This window comes from Podarcis liolepis (genome assembly GCF_965112155.1).
Source record: "Podarcis liolepis genome assembly, chromosome: 8".
NCBI classification, from domain to species: domain Eukaryota; kingdom Metazoa; phylum Chordata; class Lepidosauria; order Squamata; family Lacertidae; genus Podarcis; species Podarcis liolepis.
Genome location: NC_139560.1, coordinates 48,682,345 through 48,703,861, shown reverse-complemented (window position 1 = coordinate 48,703,861; position 21,517 = coordinate 48,682,345). Strand labels below are relative to the sequence as shown.

General features: G+C 39.4%; 1 protein-coding gene and 1 long non-coding RNA gene across 29 annotated transcripts in view; one reads left to right on the top strand and one right to left on the bottom strand.

Annotated features, from left to right (window-relative positions):
* LOC310714002 overlaps nt 1–9,977 on the top strand; it is a 54,738-nt gene extending 44,761 nt beyond the window's left edge. The window contains exon 3 of the long non-coding RNA XR_014529492.1: nt 9,606–9,977. This is a non-coding gene — a long non-coding RNA (uncharacterized lncRNA). The remainder of the gene's footprint in view (nt 1–9,605) is intronic.
* PTPRM (protein tyrosine phosphatase receptor type M) overlaps nt 1–21,517 on the bottom strand; it is a 395,597-nt gene that overhangs the window by 3,452 nt on the left and 370,628 nt on the right. For 14 of the 28 annotated variants that reach the window (XM_083518504.1, XM_083518488.1, XM_083518501.1 and 11 more), the window contains 8 exons: nt 12,067–12,183; nt 11,587–11,741; nt 11,057–11,192; nt 10,029–10,178; nt 9,633–9,806; nt 7,788–7,919; nt 3,239–3,364; nt 2,008–2,171 (listed from right to left, as the gene is read on the bottom strand). In XM_083518504.1, coding sequence (XP_083374630.1) covers nt 2,008–2,171; nt 3,239–3,364; nt 7,788–7,919; nt 9,633–9,806; nt 10,029–10,178; nt 11,057–11,192; nt 11,587–11,741; nt 12,067–12,183 — 1,154 coding nt within the window. Of the gene's footprint in view, nt 1–2,007; nt 2,187–3,238; nt 3,365–7,787; nt 7,920–9,632; nt 9,807–10,028; nt 10,179–11,056; nt 11,193–11,586; nt 11,742–12,066; nt 12,184–21,517 lie in introns of all 28 variants that reach the window. The other 14 variants (XM_083518498.1, XM_083518477.1, XM_083518499.1 and 11 more) reach the window with 1 other exon arrangement.

Sequence of the window (21,517 nt, the reverse complement as noted above, 5' to 3'; positions counted from 1 at the left end):
GTACTAACACAACTGATCAGTATCAGATTATGTCTAGATTCATTTAGCTGAACTATGCTCATTTTGATGCAATTTCTAATTGCTCGATGTTCTAAAAACCCACAAACAAACCTACACACTACTGAAGGTATGAGAGATTCCCAAACTTCTTATTTTTGTCTTGTGGAAATAAGCAGGAAGAGTGGCTGCAGAGAAAACAACTTTACTTTTGGAACTGAATTTAAATCATGATCCAATTCAGGGGCCAATTCACATTCAATACTCTCAACCATGGTTGGGGGATCAGAAGCGGTCTGCAGAACTACATGCTTCCTCTTCTGGACCCTTAATTCTTTAACTTCCAAAATTCCCTCTACTGGCCTGAACCACAATTAAGGCTTTCCATTAGAATATCCACTACCCATGGCCCATACTAACCAGGAATCTATGCTTGGGGTAGTGGAAACAAACTCATGGTCTGGATCCTAGTTCTTAAGACATGTTTTAACAGATTAAGAGTATTGTATCTGTCTAATAAGATGAGAAAACAAAAATGTGAGGCTTCTGTGTTCAGATGCATGATTAGATATAGCATTTAATAAAACTTTCTTCTGAAAATTAAAAATAACCATAGATAATCTCTCTCCTTCTGGAAACTCTATTATTTCCACAACTATTCTAATCAGCATCTTTAGATTCCACTTCATTGAAAATAATAAACCTTAATAATTACCAGAGTGCAGACTAGTTAGCTTGCAGCTTTTTAAAGCTAGAACTCACAAATGGTTGATTTTCAAAGGAAGTGACAATATGGCACATCTGTCACATCCAGGCAGGATGAAAAGAATGTTCCCTGCTGCCAAATACTGGATGATATTGTGCCATTCTTTGAGCATTTTAATTAAAATTAAGTCATTTAAAAGGATTATGTTCGATGGTTTCCCCCACTTTCTGTGCTGCCTGGAAGTGATGTATATGCGTGTGTGCAGGAGATGTGGTTCAGCCATTTAATATCACGAATAATTGAGATGATATCAATTTGCATTTTAAAAGGACCTCCCAGATATGGATCTCAAACCATTAATAAGCGAAACCTCACAAGATTAGGAATTATAATTTCTATTCAACAGGTGGGAAAACTAGACACCATGATCAGGGGGCAAGTGATAATTTTGGGGGGAACCATAGCAAGCAGTTTTAACCCCCCCCCAACAATGACACCTTACAGTTCTTAGGAAGGGGAGTGGGGCAGAGATGAAAGTGAATATTGGTAGAATAAGTAAGGGATGAGGAGATTTTTCTTAAAGCTGTAGTAGAGCAAGAGGATATCTTGAGGTGTGGTGGATAAGCTTGATGAATAAAGGCAAAATAAGAGAATAAATACAGCATCATATCATGATACAAATCATGGTATGAACACCCTTGGAATAATGTATACTGTTGTTATTATAATAATAATTCAATTTCTATACTGCCCTTCATTCAAAGATCACAGGGTGTACAATATAAAAGCATCAAAATATAAAGCATAAAAACTATTGCTATTTTTCTAGAAAAAGAAGTACTGGAACTCTCTTATCTAGTCCATTACATCCACTACCACACCTGCAAATGGAAAGGAGGAGTCATCAACATATTGCTGGCAATGTACTCCAAGACGTTTCATGTAGGTGTTCAACATCATGGGGGATAAGATCAACCCTGAGGAACCCACACTGAAGGCTCCACAGGGCTGATGAACATTCTCCAAACATCACCCTCTGGAAATGACCATCCAAGTAGGACTGGAACCACCACAAAGTGGTGAAACCCACTCTGAGCTTGGACAAGCCACTCCAGAAGGATACCATGGTCGCTGGTATTGAAAGTCACTGAAGAAGTCAAGGAGAATTAACATTTCCTCTGTTTCTTTCCCAACAGAGGTCATCATACAGCATAACCCAAGCAGTTTCTGTGCCAAAACCAAGCCTAATGTTTTCCTTTTTTTCCTCTTAAAGTCATCTAAGCTAGTGGCTAATATTCACTTACAAGCAATGGACGACTGTACGGCCTTCACCTCCATTGTATTCTTCCTGCCATTTGTCTACCTGACGTATGAGTTTCAGAAAAGAACGTTTGGATACAGGAGTGTCTCTATACATGGGCCATCCTAGGAACTGAAATTGCTGCACCATTCGATAGCCGTCCTGGGGCTGTGGGGACCCAACCAGTAGAAGAATAAAAAGACAGCATTATTTATTCTACATCCAAATAATATATATGTTACATGCTCTCATCAACAGTGATTATTAAAGCAGATTACTACTTGTTATTTGCTACAGGAATTCTCATTTGGGAGTTATGACTCTGAATCTCAGAGATATATTAAGATGATTTTCTAAACTGCTGAATATACAAATATACTAGAGTGGAACAATGGTACAGCTGCAAGAGCCAATATTATAGCAATCACCAGCTAGGCAAAGTGAAATTTGCAATATAGCTCCAATTATGGCTGCCCTTTTTATATGCTCATCATTTTCAAATTTTCAGAATGAACTTTCGTTGTGTGATGACTGATTGTTAATAAGCCAAATAAAGACCCACATATTCAGAATAACATCACTTCATTAGCATCTCTCTCCAAAGACACATTTTATTTTATATGTGAATGAAATCTTTCTACTAATTTATAAGAGAGGGAAGGAAATGTTTTCTCATTCTTGACAATCCTACATATTCAATAATCTTGATTTACATTTCTGAATGCTGTGAGATAAAAGAAAGTTTCAATTGGCACTTTGGATTTGAAAAATATCCAAAAGAGGTTTCAAGACACTTGCCTTTTAAGCTGTATCTTGCAACCCTAGGGTGTGGAAATATTCAAAACCTCAAGTTCTAATATGCCCCCTTAATTTTTGGAAACTTATATACATATATCACCATATAAAAAGGCTTGTCAATTTTGTCCCTCTCATTACTAAGCACAATAATTTTAAAAGAAAACTCTGAAAAAAAAGCTGAGTAGACTTCTACAATATTTTCTTAAGTAGGAGGTAGTAGATGATTATTGTTTAGCTAAGTAGGCCTTTTCTGAGCATTGCATTCTGAGCATACAGTTTTACATGTAAAAAGTTTGTTTCAATTTAACATCAGGCACAATACAAAGGAACTCAATAAAGCTAGGAACCATAATTATTATTATTTGTTATAAATCCACATGTGAATTAGATTTTTTTGACCATCTTCCAAGAAACATATAACTGAATAAGGTCCTTACTCTTGCTGCATTATAAATTCGGAATATCCGGCTGATAATGTCTTCTTCTAAATCAGCAGAAACAAACTCCACCTGAATAGGACCATGTCGATGAACTCCATTTTCAGGCCAATATTGTGGACACAACTGTAGAACAAAAAGATCAATAAACACATAGACATATTAACTACAAAATATGTTTCGGCATGTCGCCCTATAGCTTAATCCATTGGCTTTCCCATGTGAACAGGTGGGCCAATGTGCCCAAAGCGCTCCATAGAAGAACGGGTGTCCTGTCCCTCTCTGTGCTGGGGAATGCTCCAAATGCTAAATCACTTCCAAGCATTAAAGAGTAGAGATGAGGGAGAAGCTTGATTTAGTTCAAATCTGAAGGTGAACATACCTAATCTGCCCTTTCTGAAATAATACACAAACCAAAGGACAGCCTTCCTTCACACTTCTCCAAAATTTGCCACACAGTTTTCTGGCCAGGTAACATGTACTAAAATGTAAAAACTAGTGTAGTGTTCAAATACAGTAAATGCATATAAATATAAATATAAATGCATGTATTATTTGGGGAAGGGGTCAGGCAAGTTTCTTTGAAGATGAAGACCAGATGGCCACTTCAGTGCCATTTCAAAGGGATGAACTGGGTTGCAATAGCTGCATCTAAGTGACAAGCATCCAAAGGGGCAGTGGGGGCGGGGTGTAGGCTAGAGAGTTGCAGTCTGAGTGAGCTGTAAGGAGATGCTGGCGACAGGGGAGCCAAAGCTTTGACTAATGAAGAGGTGTCAATGTTGTGAGCCCTTCCATCCTAAATAAAACCATGTATCTTAAAAGACACTAGGATCTCTGCTGACCTTTCTTCCAAGAAGACTGAGCCCTGGGTAAGTGCACAACTCTCACTGCTTGTCAGATGGCGTGGCATGCAACAGTATGCCACTACCTATGCTTGTATAGAGCTTCAGATGTGTCCTGGACCCCCACTGGAGCTATGGATCGCAACTTATTTTGCAGGCTTCCAACAAAAAGTCAGCATTTTAAGCCTTAATATATTTTTTGTTCATTAACAATGTTAACAAAGCTTTTGCCGAACCATACAGGAACGATTCTAATTCTCACATAGTACTGTCTTGTTCAGAGTTACATATATATAGGTTCCATGGAAATCAGTGGGTATATAATTGATGTACAACCCTTTTACTAGACTTTTATTTCTGTTTATTTATTTACAGCATTTCTGGACCCCTTTCAATGAAACGATAAAATAAATCTAATTATAACTGTATAAAATCAATAATTTAAAAATGAACACCAGCTGCAATAAGCTCTCGGGCTAATTCCTAAATGTCTGGCAGAACAAAAAACTTCCACCTGTTTCTGAGAAGCATCCAGGGAAGTACACAGATGGATTTCTCTGAGGAGAGCATTCTATCTAGGATAGTCATATTGGAGATGCTGTCCCTGGAGATATTTGAGCACAATGTAGAACCTTAGGTCAGAACCAGATTTTGAAATGGGTTTGGTTTACTCCAGCTATACTCATCTTCTTTTATACAATTTTGCCCTAGTATTGCTGGCTGCTAAATTCTTAAACCTTTTCGGCATTTGGAGTGACAGATTTCTGACATTAAACATCAGTTTAGCAATAGCCTGTGACAGCATGCAAGGGTGCTGTCAAACACCTCAACGTGTTGGGCATTATTTGAGGTGCACACACCACCAGAATCCCAGTCTCTATCCCCAGGGTATGATAAACAGTTCATAGCTGGAAACCGAACCCTATCCGTTTACTAAATTCCCAGAGGCAACATTTTGCTTTCAGTTCACCACTACTGGATAATACCAGAGCTGCCTGGAAGTTTTGCTGATTTTTATATTTGTGAATGTCTTGTTTCTCCTTTGAAAATTTGTCCCAGAAAGTTTAAGTATGGGAAATAATAGCCAGAGGGGCTCACAGACATTACAGAGCTGTATTCTGGTTGATTTACGTGTTAGATAACGTTGTGTAGGTTGAACAGTCTTACAGGGCTGTTTAATCCTTCACCTTCCAATATTCCCAGAAATCAATTTATAAGTGAGCTATGGATTTTTTAATAGAAACAGACACACCTGACACAGTGGGAAAAGAAAAAAAATATGGAGGGTTTCCAAGGGATGTACTTACCCAGGAATTCTCCTGGGCAAGACTTGGGAACAATAGTGAAGTGAGCACAAAAGGAAATTTTTCCTGCTAGCATGAGGACTGTGTTCCTATTAGGACTTTCCGAACATAATACAAATGAATGATTTGGCTTTAAGTGTATGAACAAAATGTTTTCACTATGTTTTGGTAGCCAATCTAATGAATAGTCTGTGTGACTGATGCAATATAGGGATAAAGGAGTTATTTAAAATTAAAAGTGTACATGAACTTTATGATTGCTCATTCCCTTTCCACATCCCTTTTACCCTTTGAATACTGAGTTGAATCTGTTAATTAAAATCTTGTAACTGACACTGGTGAAAGTACCAGAGCAGATGTAGTACCTGAGACCAAGCATGCCCCAGTGGTTTTAAAAGGCAGCTAAGACCAATGGGAAGCTAAAACAGCTTAGTGCTCTTGTATATTCAAATCAGGGAGCAGATATTCAAATGTGCATTTTAGTGGCAGCTAAAAGTCTAGGTCCCTGGAGCCTTTCCTCTTTCACTCTGAAAAACAACCTACCCACGCACACAAACAAGGATTTTGCATTTCATATATTTCCCTTGAGATAGGTGAGTGTGGCTGGGGTTTAAGTTTGTAAAAACTGACTTGCATTAGTGATGATTTTCATAAAAATGATAACAAAATTATTCTAATGCTAATACAAATACTTTCCTGTAACTATTAAAACTGTTCATGATGAATCCACTCCAAACACTGCTTAGTTAAAACATTTAATTAATAAGTACATACTATGGGCATGAAATTGTGTAGGAACAGTGGTCAGGAATTTTGCATTTTGCATCCGCTGTTTGAGTCTAATGCCAAGATAGGCAGCTACCATTTTGCTACCAAAGGAAGGCTGCGGTGGATGCTGTTTTGCAAGCATCCAGAGCTCAGCATGGTATGCATTCAGAGAAATGATCATCCAGACACTCTTGTGCTAGATGACAGTGAGGAGTGGAGAGCTGGTGTCCAAAAGATTACTAATTTGAGGGGTAAAAATGATGGGACACTGGGATATCTTTCTGACACCTTCTATCAACCCCAGTGTTTCATCCCTGTTTGAGATGATAGACTAGTCTGATGGGGTATATGAACATCTTTTGGCATGTTTACTTCCGCTGTAGTAAGTTTACAAGGTAATTGACAAGCCCATACAAGTTCTACAGTGGCCCTGTCATACTCCGCCTAGAGAGAGGTGTGTGAAACAAGTCATAGAGGCAGCAGGCAGGGTGTATACACATGAGAAACATGATTAAGAACTGTTTAACTGATGTCATTACTTTCTAATGTTGTTTTATGATTACAAGGTATTGTTGTATACTTAGGATATATTTTATGCAGAGAAACCTTTTTATAGTATTATCTGACATTTTAAGTAAGTAAAATTTATGTGCTTTTGAATCAAATGTAGACTTAGCAAGCTAAATGTTGTCCAACCACAAAAATAATAGATTTAAATTCCTCACACCTCAAAACATATTTTTAAGACCCCTCGTTGAAGACCCCCTAAAATGGCATGCCCTACAATATAGTGCATTATTCTCAGATTGATGCATTATATTCCACGGGGGGCGGGGGGCGGGGCGGGCGGGGGGATGTTCCAATGGAGATACACATATAAAGCCTTATCCAATTAAAAAAGAAAAGGTTTGACTCTGATCAATGCTCATTTTCTTCAGAAAGATAATATCAGTTGCAGTAAGTTGCACTTCAACCCCCAAGGAATAGAAGTTGAGCTCATATGCGTAGTACGATGGATAATGTCTGACTCAGGCCAAACTTCAAATTTCCCTCTCAACAATAAAAGCTCAGACCTTATGTCAGTCACTATTTTTCTTTCTAATCTACTTCACAGGGTTGTTGATAGAATAGCGTGGACTAATTTCTATGCAGAACACACACAAGGTTCCTTGGACAAAAAGCAGGATACAAATGTAATAAATAAAACATGATTAAACATGTAAAATAAGTTAACTAAAAGTTACAACTTTGGGGCTTATGTATAACTGGTCTATTGACAATTACTCCACTAAACAAATGAATTGTTTCCAGTGTTCCTCCCCAGCACTGCAAATGGAACAGCTGCATAAAAGGAACTGCAACTAAAACCAGTCGACTGGCATTTTGTTAATGGTCAGAATGGGAATGAGTAATGAGTAACAGTCCGAGCTACAGTTCCAACAACAATTTTCTACAACACATTGCCTGAAGGAGTCTTGGGTTGAAAAAGATGCAATATCAGTTAAAATTATGGGGACTAGAGGAGCTAGGTTTGAGCATCAAGTTTTTCACAGAAAGGATCTTTACAAACGATAGAATACAGTGAGAAGGTGCTAGTTATGATGATGTTTCATTCAGCGCATTTCTGTGACTTACTTGTGCTGGATCTACATCATTGAGCATAACTATTGATGTGCAGTGGTAGTCTAGAACCAGTCTCCAGAAATCTTTGACGGTGTTTGGTAAAGGATGCTGGGTAACGATAAAAGCTGAAGGCTGCTTATAGCTCTGTAAAACAAGAGAAAAGATAATTCCACCGAGCAAAACTGTCAGGATTAAAGCTTTAATAAGAAAGTATCAGCTGCAACAAAGGGCACTCAAGTCTAAGGGCATTAATAGATGACAGCGGTATTGAACAGCTTCAGAACAGCATGGGAGAGAGAAACAGAGGACATGTACAGACGTGTTTATTAGCCGAACTTTACTGGTGAAATCTGATGACTTGCTAGACTTCATGGAAGGGGCAGCAGTTGTTGAATGGATCTGGAATATTCAATGGAGCAATTTTATTACCACTGGACAGGGACATGGCTTGTTTCGAGGTCCCACCTACACAAATGGAGCCTCAATATACACTGGTGCTATAGTAATATTATCATTGAACCAGCAGTACCTATCACTCTTGAAATCTGCACATTAAATGAATACTACCAATAGAAGGGGGAAAAGGTGGGTAGAGCAGTGGTGTAGTGTGGGAGGAATGGAACCTAGCCAGAACCTCTGGTCTGCTCATACTATATGTTAGAAACAATGAACAGATTAACTATATATTATGTGGCAATCCTATGGTCCAGTTAAGATGGCCACTATTATGTTAGGGCTAATACAGGAACAAGATAGTTGTAAGCCCATGCTCAACTAGCTGCAAAGCCAGAAGTACAACACCTGCAGAAACGAGAGCAAATCTACTAACGCCACCAGCCACTCCCATAGCATCTCTGACATCTTTATTGCCTCCCACCAATCATGCGGCTGCATTAGTTATGTGATGATGGCAACCATCAATGGATGTCAATGAAACAACCCTACCTATGCACAATCTTTCTGCACACCTTTATTACAATCAGGTTAATCCTCAGAGAAATTATATAAATGCATACTACTTTTATTACTCTTTAAAGGATTGCTTTTATGGAAGGTTATTTTAAATGTCTTCATTCTTCTCCAAAGTCTGCTTTCTTGGCATGTGTGACAGCCTTAATTACTGTTGCTCTAAAATGTCAGCGATACTCTACAAATCTCTAGAGAGTGTAAAACATGTTTAAGTATCCTTGTACTGATACCCTATTAGTGCTATTAAAACTTCCATGGCTGCATTTAACTGGAATGGGGGGAGCGGAGGAGGGAGAAAGAATCATGTTTAGGAAATGTTCACTCATTCAGAAACGAACAGAGTGACTGACGTAATGGCTTGCATTCTACCTATACCAACTGGCAACTATTATTTTCCTTCGTTAATTGCTATGAAATTTAGAAGGAAAGAAAACTAAAACACTGCTGCAAACTTTTCATTATGCTGTTTGGTTGACTTAGGCCGCATTGTTTACACAATTACCTGGGAGTAAATCCTATTGTGGTATGTTAATGACAAACATCTGAGTAGACATGCACAGGATTGTACTGTTTTTGACATTCTGAATAGCTCTTTTTCCTCTTCGGTGTTATTATAATTAATATTCAAGTACTAGATAAGACATCTAGGCCATTTCCTTTGTCAATATTCCCCCTCCCCATTTTCTAGTTCTCTTAATAAAGCTTTCAGACTTTAAACAATATTGATACATATAGATTTGATAAAACAAATCTAGAATATCAAATATATCCAAAAGTTTAAAGACTTTTGGAGGGGAGTCATTTTTCAGGAGCAAAAAATTGAGCCCCCTTTTGCTGAATTTGCTTTTCTGTATTTTCCAGACTATTAAGATCAGGACAGGCGCTTACATCCATCAGTGCAGCATTGATGTAGTTACTGCTTTCCCCATCTATCGTGATGAGGAAAGGTAGGCATCTGTCTGGAGGAAGCACATCCATGCACCGATTCTTCTCGTGATTCCGTGGTAAAAGTGCTATGCTGCAGTCCTCCACGCGCAGAGTTGGAGTCACCATGTTAAGGGTCTACAAACAACAACAAAACAATTATGAGAGGAAGAGCTGATTGGCAATGAATGTGCCTTCAGAACAGGATTGTGGGTATCTTTAATTTTAAAAGAGAGTCTGTGCTTCAGAGAATAATGAAAGATTCTGGTCTCACACTTTAAAACAAACAAATAAACCTTACAATACAAAGGCCATTGTCCTGTTGTGCTTTTAAAAATGTATCCATGGCCCATGGCTTACCCTAAATTCTTCTTTGATCTGGCTTGAATTGGTTTGAGGGTCCAGTTTGTTCATTTCATAATATACAGATCTAACTTGAGAGGCTGGAACAGAGGTATCCCCACACAGACAAGCTTCCAATATCGCATCATGTATGAATACATACTGTTCCTGTAGAAGTAAAGAGATAAATGATAGTTTTTCCCCCAATGAAAAAATGAAGAACTAAATGTGGTTTTCAGCTTTTGCACATGCTGTTGGAAAACCAACTATAGTATCCGTTATTATAGTACAATACTACTGTGTTACATATTTACTGTAATTCACTAAATATGAAGGGCAGGTGGTATTCTACCTTACGACTCTGGACTGCATTCAGTTTCCCCTTAGTCCCATTTTTGTTCCCTCCTTCTTGCAGAAGTGTATATGCTTTCAACCCACCACCATCAGTGAGCTGACAGCTGCAGCAGGAAATGCACTTCTTCATATAGGGCAGAGCTATACTATGGAACTCATGATGGTGTTGATGGCCACCAACTGGGATGGCTTTTAAAAGGGATTAGAGAATCTCATAGAAGAATGCTGTCAGTGAGTACTAGCCTTGATTGTGGCACATTACTTTCCAATATCAGAGGCAGCATGTCTCTTGAGCCACAGTTACTTAATAAAAAACTCCCTACAGTACTGAGTAAATGAGTTTCCTCTGCTTGCTGAAGTCTCTCCTTGGGTGTCACATGTACTGCAAAATATTTCCTGATCCACCCCAGCCTCACCTTGCCAACAACCCCCTATTGCCACCCATTGTGGTCTCATCCTCCCTACTTCATTTCTCACTCTGTGACTTCTCTTTCCACTTTTACTGTGTCACTCTAAGCCTTTTGCATGGCTCCATCTTTATCGGACACAAGAAGCTGATGCTAAATAATGCCAGGAAGCAGCAACAGGGCACATCACCTAAATGGATTTGAATTCTAACTTCTGGTAAAATGAAATGCATTTTTCTTATGCACAAGGAGAGAGACTGGGGCAGGAAAGGCTGATGGAAATACCTCAGTTTGCACCATGTTAACTCTTCGAGACCGAAGCTCTCTGACGCAGTTGTATATATCTACAACACCTTCCCTTTCTGCCATATCTAGCATAATGTCAATCACAATGAAACACCCAGTTCTGCCAGCACCGGCGCTGTAAATACAAAAGCACAATTAGTACAAGTTAAAAGTTCAGAAAGTGCTTGCCGTTGAATTTGAAAACAGATTCTTGAGTGGCATACGTAATGAACATCATTTGAATGTGCCTTAAATATATCATTAGGGTTTTCAGCAATGTAGCTGACATCTTTCACATTTGAGGGTAACAATTTCTTATTAAGGGTGCTATAGATCATTGTAACCTGTCTACAGACTGCTGTCTGTCGATCAACAGTGGTTGAAAAAAAAATGGCATTCAAATTAACATTGACTACAAATTAACATTGACTACAAACAGCTCAGCCCAGTGCGTGTTTAATTTAAAGGGATAAAATTAGACAGTGACCTTCTCAACTAGGCATGCCAGAAGGCCTTTTCATTGCACTAACCTGCAGTGTACAACCAGCGGGCCTGCATTTGGTGGGCTTTTGGACTTGACTTGCCGGACAAATCCTAGAAGTCCTGTAGCATGGTAAGGTACACCGTGATCTGGCCAACCTGTGAAGTGGAACTGCCTGATTTCTCGGATTTCATGGGCACCTCTCTGGCCATCCATCATTGAATAAAAAGAAAAGAAACGGGAATGTTGCAGAAAGCATTTTAAAAGAAAACAAAAGCAGAAATTCCTTAATGTGGCACTTCTTAAAACACAATAGCTATTTAAAGTCCTGCCCGCACTTCTATTTCATAAGCCACTGGAGAGGAACATGTTGCTGTTTAAATGGGGGGGGGGACCTGACCTCACCATTAGGGGGCAGTAGAGTATTACCCACAAAGTAGTTTGGAAAAAGGGTTGACTTTAAAGATGTTGCAACTTTAACACAGACATGATTAGAAACATATGAGAAACTATATCTTTAAACACTAACCTTTTCCACGGCAAATGTTCGAATAACATATTCTGCCAGGAGCTCTGTTTCTATTAGAGTAACTTTAATGTCTTTATATATCTCTGTGTCATCCGGCCAGTATTTACAGCACTTGACCTTTTAGAAATAAAAAAATAAAATTAAAAATCAAGGTTTATATATATTTCAATTTGAAGCATTCCTTAACACTTTTGCAGTGATGTACAATTGAACTGCCCATAAAACAGCCATGCTGCCTACACAAAAGAAATGGATCATTAGTTTTAAAGAACACAATCTTCTTTTTCAAAGAATAGTTCTGTGAGTTAAAGGTGGAAATAGCATTCAGCGCAAGTTGGGGAAATTGTATGAATCACGTTAGTATTTATGCCATGAACAGCTCAGTTAAAATAACCACTCATTTCCTGTTTTTCTCCCTGTTGAGGGAGTATCCAGAGGGAAAAGCAACAAAGCTGCATTTAAACATTCACAGCCTCCTGAAGTTGGTTATTTGTCTCTAAAGTGTCTCATTCCTTTATGAAAAAGCACACTGTGACATGATTCCTTTTTAGTGGAAGAAAGGTTTATTTTATTTTTTGAGATATTAACTGCTCTGAAAACCTAACAGAAAAGCAGGGGGGGGGGTGGTAACCATGTATGTGTAAAACATAACACAGAATGTGTAAAATCTGACATATGCAGTAATGAGATTTGAATGAGAAAAAGATTCTATTTGTGGACCTGAACCTGATGCCCAGTGAGACTGAATAACTCATTAGGCCCCTAGCAGAAAACTTGGCAGGTTACTTCACACAGCCTATCCCTAGCCAAGGAACACATATGCAAAACCGGGGCAAGATACACTTAACATTTCCTTCTTGTGCACACTTAACATTTTGTACAGGATTTCCCAGAGTTGTATGATTGGACCCTGTTTTCCATGTCTGAATCTTCCGAATTTCTGTTTTATTTGCTGTTATTTGTTTTTATATTGCTTTTTAAAAACTAGTTTTAGGTTATGTTTTTGTTTTAGTGACATTTGTGTTTAGACTGTGCACTGCTTAAAAGATTTCTGTAATATTGGGTGGTACACAAATGCTTTTAAATAAAAATTAAGAAATTAAGCATGTGTGTACACACTTATATACACAATACACTCATAGAAATGTATCTTTATTTGTAAATGCTTTTTTTAAACTAAAAACCATACAGATATAAATTTAAAAGTTCTGTGTTTCCTTCTAAAATATTATAGCCCCCCCCATTGTGAATGGGACCACTGGTGCCTGGAAGAGCCTCACTGAGCTCCAGCCCTTCCTTTTTCCTGCGCATGAGGCAGCACTGAAGAGAATTCCGTGCTCCCTCCATGTGCTATGCACACGCCTTGTGTTGTGGCGATGAAGGGTTTGGGGATATGGAAATTGTATATAGTTCCTTTGCTCCGCACAACTGTCTCTGTGCTCTCATGTTTGTTGTTGTGGGAACATGGCTCTCTTGAGACAAGTGGAATCCCAACCATAGGCCCTGTGGCAGGACACACAGGACAGAACCTGTAAAGTAGAACTCTGTAGAAGCATCCAAAGCAATGTGCAAAGTTTTGTGTATATATGGCAGGATTCTTTATATCGCTTCCAACTGAGGAAAAAAATACATCTGAGCACCAGATGCAAAGTACTGATGCAAAATAAGCATACCATGCAGTTCATTTTATCTCTGTCTGGCATTTTGCTGCCAGTTCTGTAACAATTCCTAAAACTCTCTCTGGAAAATACACACACACAAAGCCCTGCAGTCAGGGAAATAGAAACCACAAGAAACACATTTGAAAGCTCATTGTTTATCTGTCTGTCTGTTCTGCTTGATAATACAGACCAATAGCATTGTTTAAATCCCTGACTTAAAAGGTTCACAGTGCTTGTCTCCATTGTCAGGCAGCTATTTGTAACAGCAATTTCCCCCCCATGGAAAATGTGTTTTTCTCCGCATTGTTCAGAAGAAACAGAACTTCCCAAGATCCCCAGTCTGGCGCAAACTATCAAAGCCCACTCTCTGACCCTCATTTCCTTTCTCTGCCTGCTGTTTTTGTTTCTTCCATAGGTAGAATCTGATCCACACCAACGTGTCCAAGGCACATGCGAAGAAGGAAACAGCTGCAGCATGGGACCTAAATCAGGTTTCTAACTTTAGCACAATTCCTTTTGAGATGGGCACTTGCCGATGTTCCACAGTGCTCAGTTTGGCCGGATAAACAATTTAAAAAATAGATTGGACTGAATTGCTTGGCTTAGAAAAGAAACATACAACAGCATAGTCTAGACACTCTGGCTTACTAATATGTTCCTTCTTAAAAAGCAATTTCTCCAACCCATCTGCAGACTTAGGATGTGTACAGACACCATGTGCTTCTGGCTGCATATTGTTGGATTTGCAAGTTTGTATCCCCAGGATATCTAGTGTCTGTCCAGCAGAAGACAGGTAGGAGAAAGGCAGGAGGGAACAACCTCTCCTTTCTTAAAGGGTACGGCACTTGGTTTTAAGAGAAAACTTACTGGCTACTTTTGTTACATCAAGCTAATGTACTTCTGAAATGCAAAACGTATTTCAAGGAGCACAGAGTATTTTTCTGTGCAGTCTGCGTGCATTGGAGCCCACTCTCAGATCCCTGTCAGCAAAGGCTGGGCCATCCTGTATCAGGGATGAAGGGCAGTTTTGTACTCATGACAACAGTGTCTCCATGTGCACCTATGCTTTCCTTTTCTCCATAGAAGGGATACCATTGAGATAAGGCAGAAGCAGTTTTAAGGTAGCACGACCAGTTCGGCAGCACTGGGCAGAGTCCTGCAGGAGGCGCCACAATAATGCTGAAGATGAAGCTGGAGGTGGGGGAAACGCCAAATTTTAGTGTTGCACAGGGTGCTGTTGAAATTTGAGAGCCCAGACTTTGCCACTGGATAAGGACAGAGTCTGCTTCTTGGCCCAGTGACCTACTGATACATCACATGCTTGACAATGGGAAATTGGGACATTGCCCCATCACCCTTGTAAGCTGGCACTTCTGCTTTGAAGACATGGAGCCTAATTTCTGAAAGCCACTCCAGCCTATAATTCTAAATGTACTTAGGAGCTAGCCCCATGGAACACAGAGGTAATTAGGATTGCAGTGCATAACTCAGTTTGCAAGGTTTACCTAACAGCTGAAGTCAATTGTTAAATAAGTCAGTTACAAATGTCAATGGGAAATTCATTTGAGAGATAGCAGACTTTAAATTTGTCAATGAAACACATTATTCTAAGGGTTATTAACATTCTTAATAAGCATTCTTAGGTAACTATAATGAATTAAATATGGCAGAGACACAAAACTTGTCAAATTGGTAGCCAGCAGATTTGAAAGGAAACTTTTGCTTATATGATACAAAAGTTTGAGAAGACTGGACCCTGGGGAGGAGACACTTCCAAGAGAGTTTTCACTATAAAATGACCAGATCCTGGGTTTCATTAGCTACTGTTTTTGTAAAACACATGTCATCAGTAAACAAACCTAGGTTCTGCAGAGAAACCAAGACATGCTCGATTCAGCAAACTTCATAGCGATTGAAGTTGGGACTCTTGCATCCAAACCTACCAAGTTTATCAAAATGCTCCTCTTGTTTGGGAAACATTATAAAGATACACCATGCCTTGTATTCATTTTATACCCATAACTTAGTTTGGTTTACAATGCAAATTTTATGCACACTCTTCACAAATCTAGATTTTGATAAGTAAATGTCAGTAAACATTCTTTTCACTGTACTCACCCAAAGTGATGGAAAACAACTTGATGTCAGTACCAATTTACATTTACAGGTAGTCTAAGCTATGTAGAGTTTCACATTAATATGTATAGAACATTTTGTTATTAATGCTGCCTAACGCACATATTTTTGAAGGGACGTGGGTGGCGCTGTGGTGTAAACCACTGAGCCTTTGGGCTTGCCGATTGGAAGGTCAGTGGTTCGAATCCCCGCAACGGGGTGAGCTCCCGTTGTTTGGTCCCAGCTCCTGCCAACCTAGCAGTTTGAAAGCACGTCAAAGTGCAAGTAGATAAATAGGTACTGCTCCAGCGGGAAGGTAAATGGCGTTTCGGTGCGCTGCTCTGGTTTCACCAGAAGCAGCTTAGTCATGCTGGCCATATGACCTGGAAAAACTGTCTGCAGACCAACGCCGGCTCCCTCGGCTAGTAAAGCGAGATGAGCACCGCAATCCCAGAGTTGTTTGCGACTGGACTTAACTGTCAGGGGTCCTTTACCTTAACCTTTACGCACACTAAAAGATTCAGATCTGGAGCTAGTTTAGAAATAAGTTCCCCACTTGCTGGCCCCACACTCTGATGGCTGTGCATTGAGCATGGTTGGCTGAAAAGGAACCCCTAAAGGTGAGCAGTTGCTTTATAAAGCAGAGGAGTTTCCTTTTCAGAGAAAGTGTTATACTGACACTGCAGGTAGATGAACCAGATAGTTTTGATCAGGTTTAGAGACAAAATCTATGAGGATGGATTAAGAGATTAAGCCTGATTATTATTTGGCATTCCGGCAGTTTTAGCACTGCTTCCATGTTACTCCTACAGGATTCATTAAGAGGCCTGTAATAGAAGTTAGGAAAAAGAAAAGGCTCATCTGCTTTATAAAGAACAATGGATAAACTTTAGCATCACTTCTGGAAGGCTTCCCTGCCCTGCACGCACATCTTCTTTCTGTCTGAATCAGATGTATAAACTACTTTTCATTCACTGCATTTCATGCACCTTTAAGAAATGATGAGTATTTCCAAGCACACACCCATATGTTGTAAAAGTCAATTCAGCGGTACCTTGAAGTAGTTAGCAGTCATGAGTAAGTACAGCAATTCACAGTTCTTTATAGCTGAAAGTGATACTAATATGTGAACTGGCAGCCAAATTATTCTTCTAGCTGCACAGGGAATTTTAAATTACTTACTGGTTATCTCTAGTAGAGTTGATATTGATAGCTCATATGAGGTCACTGGATGGACACTTCTACACATGCTAATTTTACTTTAGAATTCAACTTGTACCGTGGATGATGAAACAGGCATGCAGTCTTATATGGCATTTCTTGGAGGCAGTATTAAATATCTAACAGGCACTTCAGTCACACGCACACAGCTACTGGCTGGTCTGATATGGCTACAATAGCTGGTTGTACAAAGGAAGTTGGGCACGTCCATCTTGCCATCATGCCTTTCATTTATATTATCAGATTAGCTGTGTATATCATGTTTCTAGAACTGCATCCAATGCATGATGGCTGAAGTGTCTTTACATGGTATGTGACATGATGCTATAATGTACTCAGCAGATGGTGACTGCTGACGGCTTGGTGCTGCCACATGAAATTGTTGCACTGCCTCAATATCCGGGATTGTCTGACTGACAGCATAATCCACAACTTGTGATGCTCAAGCAGCAATCCCTGCATCCCAAACGTGATAGTTTCCCCAGCCTAACACAACAACATATTGTGACAGCTGATCTTAAACAGAACAAGGCCCCATCTGCACTTTGCATTTAAAACAGCACCATACCACTTTAAATAACCATAGCTTCCTCCAAAGAATCATGGGAACTATAGTTTAAGCGTAGACCCTAATCCCACTCACAGAGCTACAATTCTTAAGAGGTTCACAGTGAGACCTATTTCCCAAGGAACTGGGAATTGTAGCTGGGGGGGGGGCATGGATAGGGACCTGTAAGTTCCAAACATATTTGTTGCACAAGGGGACACTCTTCTTCACTGAAAAGTCATAGCAATTTTTAAAAAACGTACACTTAAAAAAAAAGTTTCAATACTGAAGGGATTTCATAAATTCTCAGGTACTACAGGCCATCAGTCTTGTCCTTTCATCTTCATCATTTTTAATTAACAGTTTTTTGCCTTTCTGCAACTCTTTCCCTCCCTTCGTGGAACCACCTCTGCTTACTATGTCCTCTGTATCTTGTCTAAATTTGACTTCTAACATGCAGTTTCCCTTAATGATACATTTTACACATAATTTCCCCTAATGTGGTTCATTTTTAAAAATCATCTGCACCAATAAATACATTTCATAAGCATTTTTGCTTATAATATAATTATGGATGCATTTTTGGTTGCCGAACTATATTACAAAGTTCTGAGAATTTTGTCAGTCCAAACTTAACCAAACAATGGTCTAACCATGACAAGGCAGTGCACTGCACTCCCCATGTCTTCAGTTCATCTGTCATAACACTTGGAGCAAAGATCACATCAAGGGTGTGCCCTCCCTGGTGTGTTGGACTGATGACCACCTGAGAGAGACCCATGGTTGTCATGGAGGTCATGGTCTTGAGCTGGCCCAGCATCAGCCTTCATGTGGCTACTTCAAGTCAGCCAGGATTATCAGGTTAGGGTCCTCCAACTAAGCCCCAGAGACTACCTTGGCTAGCCTGATAGCCTAGTCAGCTGTGGCTTTACCTGCCCCAGACCTGACATCAGATGACGTGACGTATGGGCAGGTGCACATGACATGAGGAAAAGTGTATGTTGTATGACACCCTGATATTGATACTGTTGAAAGCTGAGCTATTAATATTTTAAATAAATAATTATTTTTAAAAGCATATTCAGGCAAAAAATAATCATCTTTCTGGCTTCTTTTGTTGTTTTCCTGCACAGATTCTTCTGCCATCTCATAAGGAGATAAGAGTAATACACTAGAAAATAATATAAATGCTATAAAATTGTTTGGCCTTACCCAAATACAATTATCTTGACTGACATAGAAAATGTGCAGGATCCTTATCCATTTTTCAAAGAATTGCATAGCTTGCTACAATGAGGAGATAACATCACAAATTATTTCTTTACCACTGGCACTTCACTTCTCTACTTAAAGTGTGTTGAAACCAACATGTGACAGAATTTAAACTAATTAGCAGATGTTTGAACTTTCATTTCTCACTGAGTATAGGACTGCCAAATTCCATCATGTTGTTGTTGTTTTCTTGTATTGAGTTAAGCATTGCTGAATACTGAAGCATTTTGTGCAAGTAAAGGGGAATGCCATTTGATCTGCAGCAGAAGTGATTTACAGCCACAGTACTATATGCTAGATAGTTAATCTTAGTTCTCTGAACTGTCTGGTATGCTGGTATATAGTGAAAAGCAGCTGAGTCGTGCAAAATAGTGTACTGCACACTATACAGCTGACAACCCTGAGCTCAGTATTACCTGAATATGTATCAGGACGTCTTTTCATCCTCTGCTAGGATCTCAGCAGGGATCCTAATTTGGCACATGCTGCCCTCCTCCAACACTTGATGTCACACTTGCAAAGGAACAACCAGAAGCATTAAAGGCTGTTCCCAGTTGTTTCTCTGCAAGTGAAGTTTGCATTTGGTGTCCTTAAATTTGGCACCAGATGAAAGCTCTGCTGGGGGCTCCTGGGTCAAGTTAATCCCTCCTGGAAGTGAGACTTGCATTTGATGCCAAATCCCCAATTCTTCCTCCTCTTTCTTTGCAGAGTGGCTTGAATCCAAGCATCACTTGCCAAGGAATAAAGGAAAGAATTGGGAGAGCACTCCAATTGCATAGTTGATAGCTTAATATTAAAGTTTTTGCTTTATATTGTTTGGGTTGATTATATGTATGTGTTAATGTTGCTCGCTGCTTTTGGGGGCCTATGGTCCAAAAAGCGGTATCCAAACAAACCACACCATATGAAGTTACATCACCTGATGTTGTGGTGACATCACGTGATTGACAAATGGGTGGTCCAAGTGGCCCGTGTGTGAGCTCAGGATGCAGCCTGTCAGCTGGACCCTGTTCTTCAGCCCTGCACTAGGGCATAGTAGCTAGACTATGTACAAACTGGTTAAAGAGAAAAAATTCACAGTACTGATGCACAGGACAAGCCATGCTACCCAGAAAATTTCCAAGTCATGTTGACATTGACACTATTCTGCTGCCAGACACATGTGACACAGCGGTTCAATGTCTCTCTGCATTACTTCCAGTGTTAAGCACAACTGACGGTTTCTTCTTCAGCTGTGACATTAAGCTTCCCAAGTGTAGGGCTGTAATTATGGTAGGAGACTAGGATACCAAAGACAATAGTAATTAGCAAGCACAGTCACAAAGACCTGTTTGGGTGCCTTTTCTCAGGAACACTGATTCTTCTGCTAACAAATAAGAGGTGTCAATGGGTGTCTCAAAGCAGAGACCAGTTTCAGGATTCTCTCTCTCTCTCTCTCTCTCTCTGTGTGTGTGTGTGTGTGTGAGAGAGAGAGAGAAATTTCCTCTTCATGCTTGCTCTGATCCTGTTAATTACCAATCTGTTTTAGCTGATGCATTTTGCATTCATAAAAAAATCCTGCAGGTCGGCTGCAAAGAGCTTGGCCCTAACACTTTCAGGACTTTTCTTTAGTTAAAACTTAAGTAAATTAGACTACCAAAATGTATAATCTACATACTGTGGCAGCAGTGTACAAGACAGCCTGACATCACCTTGTCGAAGGACACTAGCTTGTGAATTCTGCTCTTTTCTTAATATCTAAACCTCCTCACACATTTGTGTATTTTCGTCAAGAACAGTTATTTGCACTTTTCTAACTGGATACCCTTAATTGGTTTAGAAAGGCTTAAGATATGAATCGCTATTGATTTTATACATTCTAGGATCTAGAGCATCATTCTCTAGTAGAAAACAGCATGCAAGATAAATGGAAAACCAATCAGACCTTCTCTTGGTGTTACAAAGGGCAATGTTCTGCACATGTTTTATGCTGCCCTGCTCAGCGAGGCAAGCACTGTTGATTTGGGGACATCTTTATTAAACGATTATAGAAGAGTCTGCCTAGCTTCCTGGAGAATAACAGCCAATTGTTCCCCCTAAGGATTTTGCTCCTGCTATGCATGATGGAATAAAGCCAACTTGTAATTTCTGGTTGTACATTTAGAAAGCAGAAATCTGGTTTGATTGGTAAGACACATGATCTTATTTACTGATGTCAGATTAAAGATTTTAAGCTGCTGAATTTTATGAAGCAACTTTTTTTTATAAAAAAAGTTATCTATCAGATCTGCCTTCATCTTTACTGGAAAACTACAATTGTTTACATTTGATTTAAAGTAAGATAAATGACTTTAACTGTAACATGGATGGTTATTTCTCCCTGTTTTTTGTGCAGAAATAAATGACTGCTTAAGTGTTTTATTGTTCATCGATGGCAGTGGCTTCAGTTAGCATATAAGGAAGTGATGTATGCATGGGGGAAAACTGTGAACACAGCCTAAACTTTGTTTATTACAACAGCAGTTCTAGCTGCTGAGAAGCAAAGCCATCACTCACCTTAAACAGCACATTCTCATGCATGTTTACTTAGACCTAAGTCTCATTATAGTTAATGGAGCTCACATCCAGGTAAGTGTGCACAGGACTGCTGCTTAAT